At 39.0% G+C, this 12528-nt stretch overlaps 1 protein-coding gene across 1 annotated transcript; it reads right to left on the bottom strand.

Annotated features, from left to right (window-relative positions):
- Positions 1-8271: 8271 nt before the first annotated feature.
- On the bottom strand, positions 8272-12528 carry LOC119917708 (dual specificity phosphatase 29). The gene is made up of 4 exons (XM_038738119.1): positions 12075-12528; positions 10167-10354; positions 9863-10086; positions 8272-8598 (listed from the first exon to the last, which is right to left on the bottom strand). The coding sequence occupies exons 2-4, from the start codon at positions 10343-10345 to the stop codon at positions 8369-8371; spliced, it is 633 nt and encodes a 210-aa protein (XP_038594047.1). The 5' UTR covers positions 10346-10354; positions 12075-12528; the 3' UTR covers positions 8272-8368.

Here is a 12528-nt window from a genome sequence, read left to right as displayed (position 1 = left end):
TTACTTGTTTGTGTTTCTGTTTTTGAGTGTTTTGTTTAATATTGAATACATTTTAAATATTCAATAAAAGATTGTTCTGAGATCTACACTGTATTATATATGTATGTATACATAGACTATATCGACAGAAGTACTGGGACGCACCTATCCCAATACCTTTGGTGGGGGCTGGGGGGTTTTTTTGTTTGTTTTTTTTTAAATGTGTTTTTTTCTTAGGGAAATCTTGATGCTACAACATACAATTTTGGACAACAGTTTGTGTGTGGCCTTTTCCTCTTTCAATGTCAATGCCAGCTCCATAAAGAAATGGTTTTCCCAGTTTGGTGTGGAAGAACTTGACTGGCCCACTCAGAGCCCTGACCTCAACCCTATCCAACACCTTAGGGATGATCTAGAACGGAGATTGCAAGCCAGGCCCTTGTGTCCCACATCAGTGTCTGACCTCACAAATGCTCTTCTGGATCAACGTGCAAACTCAAAAATCTTGCAGAAAGCCTTCCTAGAAGAGTGGAAGCTTTTAAAGCTGCAAAGGGAAACCAACTCTGTTAATGCCTGTGAATTTAGAATGGGATGTTGTAGGTGTCCCAGTACATTTGTCCATATATATATATGAAGTTTGTCCGTCTGAATATACAGAATGGAAGTCTGAATATATTGAATGAAATCGGACATCATTAAGGCACTGGTGTATGGAGGGATTATTTGGTGAGAACTAAAACTGAAAGTCGAAGTCGAAAATGAATTTGGTATTTAGGATAGGGCATTTTGTCGTTTAGCCATTTAGGATTTGGGGATTTAGGATTGGGGATTTGGGGATTTGGTGATTGAGGATTGAGTCGTGTATGCAAATGAAGAGGCGTGGCCCAAAGGCTGCAGGGAGGATTTGGAACAGCTGAGGGACTTTATGTGGCCTCTCACACAAAGTCAACAGTGAAAGGAGAGCTATCCATCTGACGAGAAAGCAGCAGACAGTACAGCAGGTAAGATATGATAACATTACCAAGTTAGCTATATTAGGCTAACTGTTGCTGACATGCATGAGTTATGATCGTGTCGGTACATGCAGGTTTTAAATGAGTCTATTAACCCCGCTGTTATAAACTGTAAAGATAAGGTGTAGAAGCTGTGTTTCTGGGTAATAGCACCATGCTGGGTAGGTGACAGGTGTGTGTGTACAGTGTTTGTGTGCTCTGAAAAACATAACAGCGCAGCTATAAAGTCTCAACCGGCAGACCTAGTACAGTATTATTACTACACACTTATGGATGTAGCGTTGAGGCCTGATAGACGTCCGCTAATCAGAAACAGGACACTACCTGCATCACTGCCAATGTCATTTGACCAGGGAGTGAATGGTGATTAATGCGATTGTCATCAGTGATTTCCTAGTGTCTCCTTTTGTTCTTTCACTTCACTGTGTTTCGAGTGTTCCCGTCTGTCCCTGTGTTTGTTATTGCCCCATGCTCAGTCTCCTGGCTCCCGCTCACCTGCCTATTAGGGCCTAAAGTCTACACTAGAGGTGTTTGAGGTTAACGCAAGCTCCACTGTTTTTCCCCATTGACTTGTCCGCCCCCTGCAGACAAAGATGTTTCACCTGGACATGAAGGACTACTTGGTGTCACAGCTTTGGATCAGCCATCTGCAGCAGAGTCCCAGTCCACTGGGTCACACCATAAGTTGGAAATTACAGCTACAGCTGATTGAGTAACCTCTGGATCCACTCAGGACTTCTTCTCTCACTTAGACATAATTTACTCTTCATTGAAGGCTTGTATTTTATCTTGCAAAGTTTCTATGTGATCTATAATTACCATGTTTTATTTTGCTCATTATATTATGCAATAAATAGCACAGAGTTGCAGTCTGACGGGAGAAGCTGCTTGTCTTTTATTTTCACCATATATAATTGCGGCTGTTGCACCTGAATTTCCTTTAGTGCAGTCTTATCTTAACTAGTATACATGATCATACAACCTACCTACTTGCACAGTTTCTATGATCAAGTGTTGTGCTATACCCAGTCTATGGCTATACCTTATTTGCTTCTAGTGGTGGGTGCCGCTGAAATTAGAAAGATATTAGGGCTAATTTGGCTTTTAGTTATGATTATGTAGTTTGTCATTTGTTCTTCTGTCTATGGAAGAATTTGCTAATTTGTAGAGGCAGCAAAATAAAAGTGGAAATAGGCATAACGTTTCATTATACTTCCAATTTTACGATAATAAAATGTTAAAATCAATTATGTGTAGAAGCTTCCTACACCAGGTAATGACAGATAGAGACAACGACGTCACCTCTCACGGCCTGACCTGCACACGTTTATTTGACATCATTTTTATATCCTGAAAACAAGTCTTTTAAAAACTATTTGTAAGATATAAATATTTACCTTCTGAGCCATGACCCTCTAATTTCAAAGTTTTGCAGTTTAAGAAGCAACATTATATATTTAACACAGCCCTGTTCTTTCCCCATTTACATTGAACTGGCACTGTTGACAAAACCTGGACTCATCACATGGAGACAAAACGCAGGAACTCTATTCCATAGGGCAGGGAAGTTTGTAGTCTCCTTATGCTACAAACACAGAACATAACAGATAGTTAGTTTTACATTTGAATATGTTAACATACAACATGGCCTATACAGTTTACAAATATACATACACATATACACCCAGGAAGTAATTGTCCAGTGCATTTAAATTTGTGTCAGTGAGAATGTAAACAGCAGTAAGATCATAATGGTAATATGGTTTTCTCCAACAGGATCTCAGTCTTTTTTTTTACTGCAAAAAGTTTTTGATCATCCAGTACTCATTACAGGGCTGAGGATATCACGTGAACGTGAAATAAACAACTGAGCCTTGTGGGACCTCAAAGAAAATGTCATAATTACCAGTTTAAAAGTTGTCAAGAGACACAGAGAATGTCCTGCCAGTTAGATAGGAAGAGAGCCCCTTTAAGACACGACCACATTGCCCAAAGGAATTTTCTAGTTTACTGATTAAAATGCTGTGCTTGACAGTATCTAAGGCTGCTGTCCATTCTAGAAATACTAGGACAGAAGGTTTGTTTGCAGCATTGTTGATCTTTTGATCACTGACTACTTCAAAGCTGTTTCAGTGCTGCGGTTGGTCCTGAAGCCAGATTGATTCACATCGTATAAATTGTGGAGGGACAGGTAATTATGCAGTTGCTTGTAGATATCCTTTTCAAATATTTTACTAGGAAAAGGGATATTGGAGATTGGTCTGTAGTTGCTTATCACAGATGGGTCTAAGGGGTTCTTTGAAAAAAAATTGTGGAGGTGCAGGTGGAGGAGTTTAGCTGCTTTATCACCTCTTTGGGATCATAGAGGTAGTAGGTGAAACACGATGCATTGTGCCCACAGTATTGTGATGGTGTAGGGGAATTACATGAACAAAAGATGACTAGGGTTGGAGATCTGAAGGCATCTGAAGGAAGTTTGTGAATGTCAGACGAGATGACGTGGGCAATGGTGAATGGGGACGCATGGTTGGCTGTCCAGCAGAAGGCAAACATGAGGCAGAGGAGCAGGTGGTGATCCTGAGGTTCAAGAAACAAAAGGTTAGCCACAAAGAAAACACTAGGAAGCAAAGGAGAGATGATGAGGCAGGAGCTCTGAGTTGATTGAGGATGAGATGTGAAACTGAGTTTTAAGTTCTTAAACAGCTGATCAAAACTAAACTAAAATCAACCCTGAGTGTGTTTACTGAGTTAGTAAGTAGGGAATGAAAAGAAAACTACAATTCACCATGGCAGTGACTAAATAAAAAGTCTTGATTTTAATCCAGTGGCGCTAGAAATATGAATTCATGCTAACACGGGCCATTTCATTTATCTTAAAAAACTACATTTGATTCAGTGAAGCACATCCAAGTGTTGATATCCTTCTGTATGTTGCATTGGATTTATTTGGCTGATGGGGACAAAATGCAGGTGGCAATAACTGAAGATGAAATTATGAATCAAACAGATAAGACAGTTTACTCAAATACCTGTGAATGTAAAGTCACAGTCCAACCCATTAATAAAGATTGTGGTGATTTGCAGTTGAAAATTAGTCTAGGTTCAAATTGACTCTATTTTACATGCATTTTGAAGACTATCTGTAGATGTTCAAAGACTTTGGAACTCCATTTAGTCCATACCCAACGTTAATCATGGTGCATCCAATTTTGGTTACTGTTTTTGTTAAAATCTAACTAGCTGTTACTAAGCCTCTAGTGTTGAGTTTGTGCCCTAACTTAGGAGAGAAGTAATTGTTACACATCTGAATAAAAACTCAGTGTGGCTTTGAATATCTTTATTAAAATCTGCAACATACATAAACAGATCGAAACATTGTTATCAGCACGGTCAGTTCAGACTCACGTTAAGTTACAGAAATGCACTGCTATGTTGAGGCTTCTCACATAACTCACTAACAGTATACCAATAAAGGAAAACATTTGGCACAACTCCTACATTATACGGATTTGTATTGTAGCTCCTGTTTATTACAACTGCATGTACAGTCATGTTACAGGCTTTACAGACACAATTTCTTATATGTACTATATATATATATATATATATATATATATATATATATATATGGACTATTTACGTATACTAACTTGTGTAGGTTTCGTTCATATATTATGTCTGCTTGCAACATACACAAACAGATCGGTACATTGTTATGAGCATGGTCTGCACTGCCTTGTTGAGGCTGCTCCTAACATAACTCACTAACAGTATACTCCCTCTTGTGGTAAAAGTGGGATCTAACACTTACTTTTTAAAGAGGTGGTATTACGCTTTTTGGCTTTCCCCCTCTCCTTTATTGAGTTATATCTTTTTATGTACATGTAACAGGTTTGCAAAGTGAAAAAGCCCAAAGTCCAGCCCAAAGAGAGTTCCCATCTCCCACAGAAAGCTCTGCTCTGAACCGTTTGAAAAAAGCTCCTTTGTAGTCCAGCCCTTCACTTCCTTTACTTGTGATATCACAATGAAAATGCGTCATAAAGCTTGCCAAGCGGCTAGCGGGGTCAGGCACGCCCTCAAACCAAGCTAGTCTGAGTGGAGGCCCTTTGGACTCGCCTTGTTTGGTTTTCCATTGTAGAAATGTTGTACATGTACCTGCTTCCAGGTACTTTTTTTCGTATCACCTCACCTCAGTCGAGGTTCCAAGCGAGCTGAGAGATACTAAAATGTAACGTGAAAACAGGACAGACTGCTGATTGGTCAGAGAGAATATTCACTATTCACTGCATCATCATTGCTGCACCAGACAGAGGCCAGCAACAGAAAGTTTTATATTTTACAGTTTTCGTATGGAATTTCATCACAAAATCCACTTCTGAGAAGTTTTGAGGTGAGAAATCAGCTGTGTAGATTTCGAATATTGACAGTTTTACGAGAAGTGATGGCGGAACAAAAATGTGCTTGAATATTTTCGGAGTTGAGGAGCTCCGCAAGTGGCTGCGGGAGGGAAGCCTGTGCCAACCCGCGGGAGGAGCGTGTGAGGGCTCACAGAGCCCTCTGCTCCCACTGTCACACAGACCGCTGCAGCAACAAGCTACGTACTATCTGTGGGTACAATCTGCTACGGAAAATGGGAGAAGGGTCCAGCTGCAGCCTGCAGACAAACGTTACGGAAGTTGACGGAAGTTGAACTTCCATATATGGCTTGTCCCACAAGCCACTGCGCACAAAATGTGATGACGTTTATCTCGACCACTCGGCCCAGGCATAGTTGTTAAATAAAAAAAAGCCGTTAAAAAAGAGGTGTCAAGTGTCAACGTAGTAATCAGTGTACGTTATGTGTTAATATTTACTATACTATAATTATATTATTAATATAGTATAGCCTATCTATACTATAATTCCTGCAAATATTTATTTATAATAGCCTAATGATTATAATAAACCAATGTTTCAATTCATACCACGGTTGTGTATTTTATATCTGTAAGTTTCACAAACCAAGAATATTCTGTAATGTTACATCACGAGCCAGATGTATCTCGATTTACGTTAAAACTTTACAACATTACTGAGAATTTATTGATAGATTGACAGCAGTATGAACATTAACATTCAGCTGTTGCTGGATATGTCTGCTGTGTTGGCTGCAGTGGTCTGTGTGACTGGAACTATCTAACTAGAGCTACATTACATTTATTCATTTAGCTGATGCTTCTATCCAAAACGACTTACAATTGCTATATGTCAGAGATCGCAGAGCAACTAGGGGTTAAGTGTCTTGCTCAGGTACACAATGTGTCACAGTGGGGAATTGAACCCAGGTCTCTCACACCAAAGGCATATGTCTTATCCACTGCTTCATCACCAGCCCCATCACTAGCTAGCTAACTATTCCTGACAGCCCCCCAAAGTATATTCCTCTTACCCTAACCATCACAAGTTTAGTGCCTAAAGTTATTGATTATATGCATGTTGACCGGTGAACCCTACAGAGATGATAGGGTTAACCTCCATTGTGTTGCTGTGCAGCCTCCGGTAACGTTGCTGCAGCTATATAACACATAGACTGTATAGAGTATTGTATAGTATAACTACGGCACTTGCGGAAACGTTTGAACACATTTTCGATTCGCCGCCAATTTTCGTAAAACTGCTGATATTCGAAATCTACACAGTTGATTTCTCGACCAAAAACTTCTCAGAAGTGTATTTAAAGTTGTGTTGTTGGCTTCTAAAGAATAAAACGGTTTGCATTAGGATCTATCCTGTACGTGAGCCGAGATAACGTCATCACGTTTTGTGCACGGTGTCTTCTGGGACAAACCATATTTGGAAGTTCAACTTCCGTCAACTTCCGTCACGTTTGTCTGCGGGCTGCGGGCTACAGGCTGCGGGCTGCGGGCTGCAGGCTGCGGCTGGATATACTTGGAAAACGGAGCAGGGCAAAGTAGAGTCAAGTTAGGTTATGGTCGCAGTCTGAAGTGGCTTTGATTTGGATCACACTACCTTGTTTCTTACGACCCGCCCTTCTCTGCTTCTGATTGGCTAGTAGTCCTTACCTGGGAACTGTGCATGTGCAACTCCCAACAAAGATTTTGTACAAGTAAGATGTATCACTCTGTAGCTCAAGAGCGGAGCGTACAACACATAGGGTGAAAAGAGGAGCTGCAGCAATGTGCAGTATTAGAAAAATATGGTGGGTTTTTTTCCTATTAAACCGTGTAAACCTGTTCTGGTACAACCCCTAATTAAGATTTTGAACCTGAAAATGAGCATAATACCACCTCTTTAACAATGCCCTGCTTGTGTACAGGACACTGCAGCACAATACATAATTAAACAATACCAAAAAGAAAAAGTATCACAAAACAATACATGAAGAAACACACTGACACTCTAAACAATATGTAAGGGGGTGCCTGTGTTATGAACCGAAGAACCCGTTAACCTCACATAATACAGAGCTAGTGCAATCCCCAAATCCTCAAAACCCCAATCCTAAATCCCCAAATCCCCAATCCTAAATACAAAATGCCCTATCCTAAATCCCCAATCCTAAATAGCTAAACGACTAAATGCCCTATCCTAAATACCAAATTCATTTTCGATTTCGACTTTTAGTTTTTGATTTGAACTTTTAGTTTCGGATTTTGACTTTTAGTTTTCGATTTCGACTTTTAGTTTTAAACTTTTAGTTTTAGTTCTGATCAAATAATCCCTCCATACTGGCGGGATCTTGTGTTATTGATGTGAATTATCTGTACGGATGTAACGTGTGGCACTATGAGCGAATTAGCAAGAAATCTAGTGTCAGCTATTTGGAGCAATAAAGAGATTATAAACACACTCGCAAATGCATGTACGAGCCAAAATACTGGGAACCATAACCAGTACTGGTCTGGTAAAGTAATTTAATTTAATCTTTCATTGTGGAAGACCAAATGCAGGAAACTTCCCAGGCAGACAGAAACAAGCCTTCAACCTCACAGGTGCCCCACAGGTGAAATGAACACACACTTTATATATGTAGAATATTCTAGTATTTCAAGATTAAAACTGTATAAAATGTATCTAGAACATATGAAAGTTTCACTTTTTGACTTAAATTAGGGAACAAAAACAAACTTCCACAATATTCTGAGAGTTACTGTCCATTCTCTGATCAGTACCAGCATTATGATGCCTGATGTTAAAAAACACCTTTAGGACACCCCATTCTAAAATGTTGCATTTGAACTTTATAAGACGGACATGACACAGTTGTGAAAAACAAAACATTTTAATGACAATACAATGATAATAGTTAAAGAAACAAAGAACATTTTTGTATCAGATAAATTCAGAAGAAAAACTGAAGTAGTAAACACAGGCATCTATTGTGTACTATAGGTCGTCTCTCTCTTTTGTCTCAGCCTCTCCTCTTGTATTGTGATGTCCAGCGCTCTGAGCTGTTTTAGGAAGCCGTGATTGGGCAGGATGCAACGGTGCTGTCGCACATGCTCAATAGCCTCCACGACAGTTAAGCTGTGTTTCATCATCAGGTATGCCAAGACCAGAGTCGCTGATCTGCTCCGACCCATCACACAGTGCACCAGCACCTTGTCTAGAACAAAATTAGGCAAAGATGGATGGATTCATTAGAAACAGTGAAGGGTAACACTTTCTATGAAGGTCATCGCTATAACGACTTATGCATATATTTATAACACGATATAATGCGTCCATAAGACATTATAACAGTTTTTATAATCACTTACAAACATGCATTAGACGCTATAGCAAAGTTCATAACGTATTATGACCTTTTAATTTAATGTTTTATAACTAATAGTAATACTAGTTTATATCAATGTGCGGCAAGAATCTCCGACCATGTTCCATAACACATTATAACCACCGACTCTGCCTCGTTATAAATACACTTTAGTCACCATTTAGAATTAGTGATATAAAATGGAATAATAGCTTATATTAATGTTTAATGTTATATAGCATGTCTTTGTTTGCTTTAAGTAAAGTGTTAAAATATCTATCCCTGTATAATATATTACAGGTGGACATAATACCATATGAACTAATTATAAGACCTTATAACACGTCATTGTTTGCTTTAAGTAAAGTGACACGCATTTTGCGCAGGAAAACAACTTTTATTTATGTTTCTTCCCTTTATGAACAATCAGTATGAATTTTGAACATTTTGCGGTTTAGCACAAAAACACAACATAATTACATCCAGAAAACTCGTTGTCAGGGTGGTGAAAGATCACTCAAGAGAAGACCTGTTGCCGACCAACATCTGTAAGAAGAGGCTCAGATGTTGTTGATGAATGGCGAGCCTGTGGACAGGCCCTAACAGATGCAGTGGACAATTAAAGACAACCACTTCACAAAACGTAGCCTATTAAAAGACATTTTAAAGGAATTGAATGGGAACACTGTTTGGGCAGTAGGGATGAGAATCTCTTGGCAAACAAAGACATGCTATATAACATTAAACATTAATATAAGCTATTATTCCATTTTATATCACTAATTCTTAATTGTGACTAAAGTGTATTTATAACAAGGCAGAGTCGGTGGTTATAATGTGTTATGGAACATGGTTGGAGATTCTTGCCAACCATTAATATAAACTGGTATTACTATTAGTTATAAAACATTAAATCAAAAGGTCATAATACGTTATGAACGTTGCTATAGCGCCTAATGCATGTTTGTAAGTGATTATAATATCTGTTATAATGTCTTATGGACGCATTATATCGTGTTATAAATATATGCATTATAGCGATGACCTTCATAGAAAGTGTTACCACAGTGAAGCATACAAGCTTCCCCAGAGAATGATTTGATCCAGGACTTACTCTGTGGGTGACTGAGGGCCTCATGGATGAACTGGGCTGCGGGGCAGAAGTACTGGGAGATGTTGAAGGTGGGTTTATCATCAGCCTCTACACCATAGTACTGGATGTCCATGTCACTGTAGTATTCAGCACCAGTAAGCACGTTATTCCACTTTCCCTCTGCTGCATTAAGGACATGTGTGATACCCAGATCCCTCAGGCCTGGTCGCTCCAGAGCTGTTTTCCTGTTTTAATGCAACACACAGACTCAATATGAAGCTGCCATCATGAATTTTGAACCTAATCTCTGTGTGCATTTACTCACTCATCCCCGATGTAGACACTGGGCCAGACCTGGTTGACATGTGCATACTGGGCCCCGGTGCCGGTCCAGAACAGCTGCTCCAGGTCTAATGTCCCCGGAGTGATGTAATCACTGTCTGGGTCCACCCGCACCGCTGTGTACGGGTTCCTGCTTCTGGACTTCACCACACAGGAGGACATAGCTCACCTCTGCTACCCAGAAAAGACACACACACATCCCTGGACTTGATCACAAAACAAACAAAAACAAATTCTACACATAGTTATCTGTTCCCAAGCTGTGTAGATGTAACATTAAAACCTATACACCTGTAATATTTTGATACACAGTCTTGGAGCTGCAACAATTTCAGGGGAGGGTCAGTGAATGGAAGTCGAGAAATATTACGTTATCAAAATAGAAAAGCCTAAATGTGTGTGATTTGGTTAAAGAGACAGTTCAGAGGCACAGTATTGGGGAATTTTATTGTCTATCCCAGAGTCAGAAACTAATAGATGCCTCAGGACAGACCTTTTTTTTAAAAATGTATTTGGTTTGAAGTTATGTCAAACAGCAGTATTAGACTATCTTGGCTTAATTGTTGAATGGGATCAAATAACACAATCATAACATGATGATCATGGAACTGAAGAAAACTAAGCAAGTAAAATAAAGCAGATGATACACGAGGCAACTTTTTGAGCAATGTTGCTGGGCAGTCTTGCTAGTGGCAAGTCCGACTATATTTTGAATGGATAGCGGCGGTGCGGGACGGGTGGCGGAGTGGTGGGGGAAGGGGTTTACGGTAGTAACTACTCATTACAATTGACGGCAATGTTGCCCTGCACGATTGCTCTAAAAGTTGCTCTGTGTATCATCAGCTTTAGGGATACCTCTGGATTCGTTGATCAACATAAAGTTAATAGGTAATTTTTTTTCTTTCTTTTTAAATTTAGCTGACTTCCTCTGAGTTTTGGACTCTTAGTCAACATTTAAATCAATATAAGCTTTGATGTGATTCATTTATCAGGAAAATATTATTTTTTTATTTATTTAGGGATTTATATATAACTAAATAAAACAAATCAAACCATATGTACACAAATTAAAACTAAATTGTTCTTAAAACATAACTGCTGTGATGACAGTTTAACAGTAAAGTTAGGGACCACTTGGTATCTCGCATGCATTTCCATTCACCAGTTCTTTTGTCACTTATGTGGAGCTCTGCCGTTTTTTTGTTACAAAACCTCACTTGTCAGCTGTTGGATGAAACTCTCCATGGTGAGCAGACTGCACTTCTTTGTAGCCACCATTAACAAGTTGCCATGGCACTTAAATGATAATAGATTTTAAATAGTGATAAGAGATAAAACAGCACATGGGGAATAGGGGACAAAAACAAAACAAAACGTGAAAACCTGTTTAACATTTAATTATGAATTTATTGTTTAAATTTATAAAAGATCTATTGTATAACAAAAATGTATGGGTAAAAGATATTTTAATTCATGTTTTAATTCATTAATTTATTAAACTTATAATTTGAGCCATTTATTAGCTTTTAACATTGATTTTACTCATTTTTGTTTATTGCTCATTTTTATCAGCTAAAGATTGGAGTACCATTATGCCCTTTTGCAAGGATATTTAGGTCCTCCACAGTCTTACTGTCATTCTACACCTCTGTTGTATCTGCTGCACTTTCATGCTCCTTTTTATACCAAACTCTTACTACATCATTCCGATTGAGTGGTTTGGAGTGATGTGATGTCCCAGGATGAAGTGAAGATGTCTGATCTGCTCATGATGTTGGCTGTTTAAAGAGAACTGTGAGGCCATAAGATACACTGCTGCCTTGCTCTGTAATCATATACCCTGCAGGCTGATTATCATAATAAAGTGCTGTGGTAGAAAACAGTTACTCACCTCTTTCTTGTAACTGTTTAAAGCTTTAAATCCGTTCCTGAGCAGTTTTGCAGACCAGCACCTCAACCTTTTCTCAGTGGACATGTGTGAACTGTGTGTGTGTATCAACACAGACCCTTAGACAGATCTGGAATGGTAACTGCTCTCTCAGGCTCTGTGTTTAAGATGATATTTTTAGGCAGCTGGGCTACAACACCTGATCTCAACAACGTGACACACAGACACACACAACCACACAGACACACACACACACACACACACACACACACATTCACACACACACACACACACACGCTTTCTCACTGCCTTCCTAATGTGATATGAATCCTCTAATGTAGGATTACGTTCCTTTACCCTGTATGGTAAAGAAACACTGAATTGTGAGAAACAATGCCAGAAAACAAAAAGATGTTTAGTAAGTAAGTGTCATTCGTTATTGTCATTGTAAGAATGT

This window comes from Micropterus salmoides, unplaced genomic scaffold, assembly GCF_014851395.1.
Source record: "Micropterus salmoides isolate LMB-PRFRI ecotype aquatic unplaced genomic scaffold, ASM1485139v1 Ms_hic_scaffold_22, whole genome shotgun sequence".
NCBI classification, from domain to species: domain Eukaryota; kingdom Metazoa; phylum Chordata; class Actinopteri; order Centrarchiformes; family Centrarchidae; genus Micropterus; species Micropterus salmoides.
The sequence above is the reverse complement of the archived record's forward strand: the minus strand, read 5'-3'. Positions and strand labels throughout refer to the sequence as shown.

Excerpts from the sequence above, each read along its gene's own strand:
- LOC119917708 (XM_038738119.1), bottom strand. The coding sequence starts at position 10,345 with ATGTCCTCCTGTGTGGTGAAGTCCAGAAGCAGGAACCCGTACACAGCG. Across the intron at positions 10,087-10,166 it reads AGTGTCTACATCGGGGATGA|GAAAACAGCTCTGGAGCGAC; the intron begins GTGAGTAAATGC and ends GCATTAAAACAG. Across the intron at positions 8,599-9,862 it reads GGCCCTCAGTCACCCACAGA|ACAAGGTGCTGGTGCACTGT; the intron begins GTAAGTCCTGGA and ends ATTTTGTTCTAG.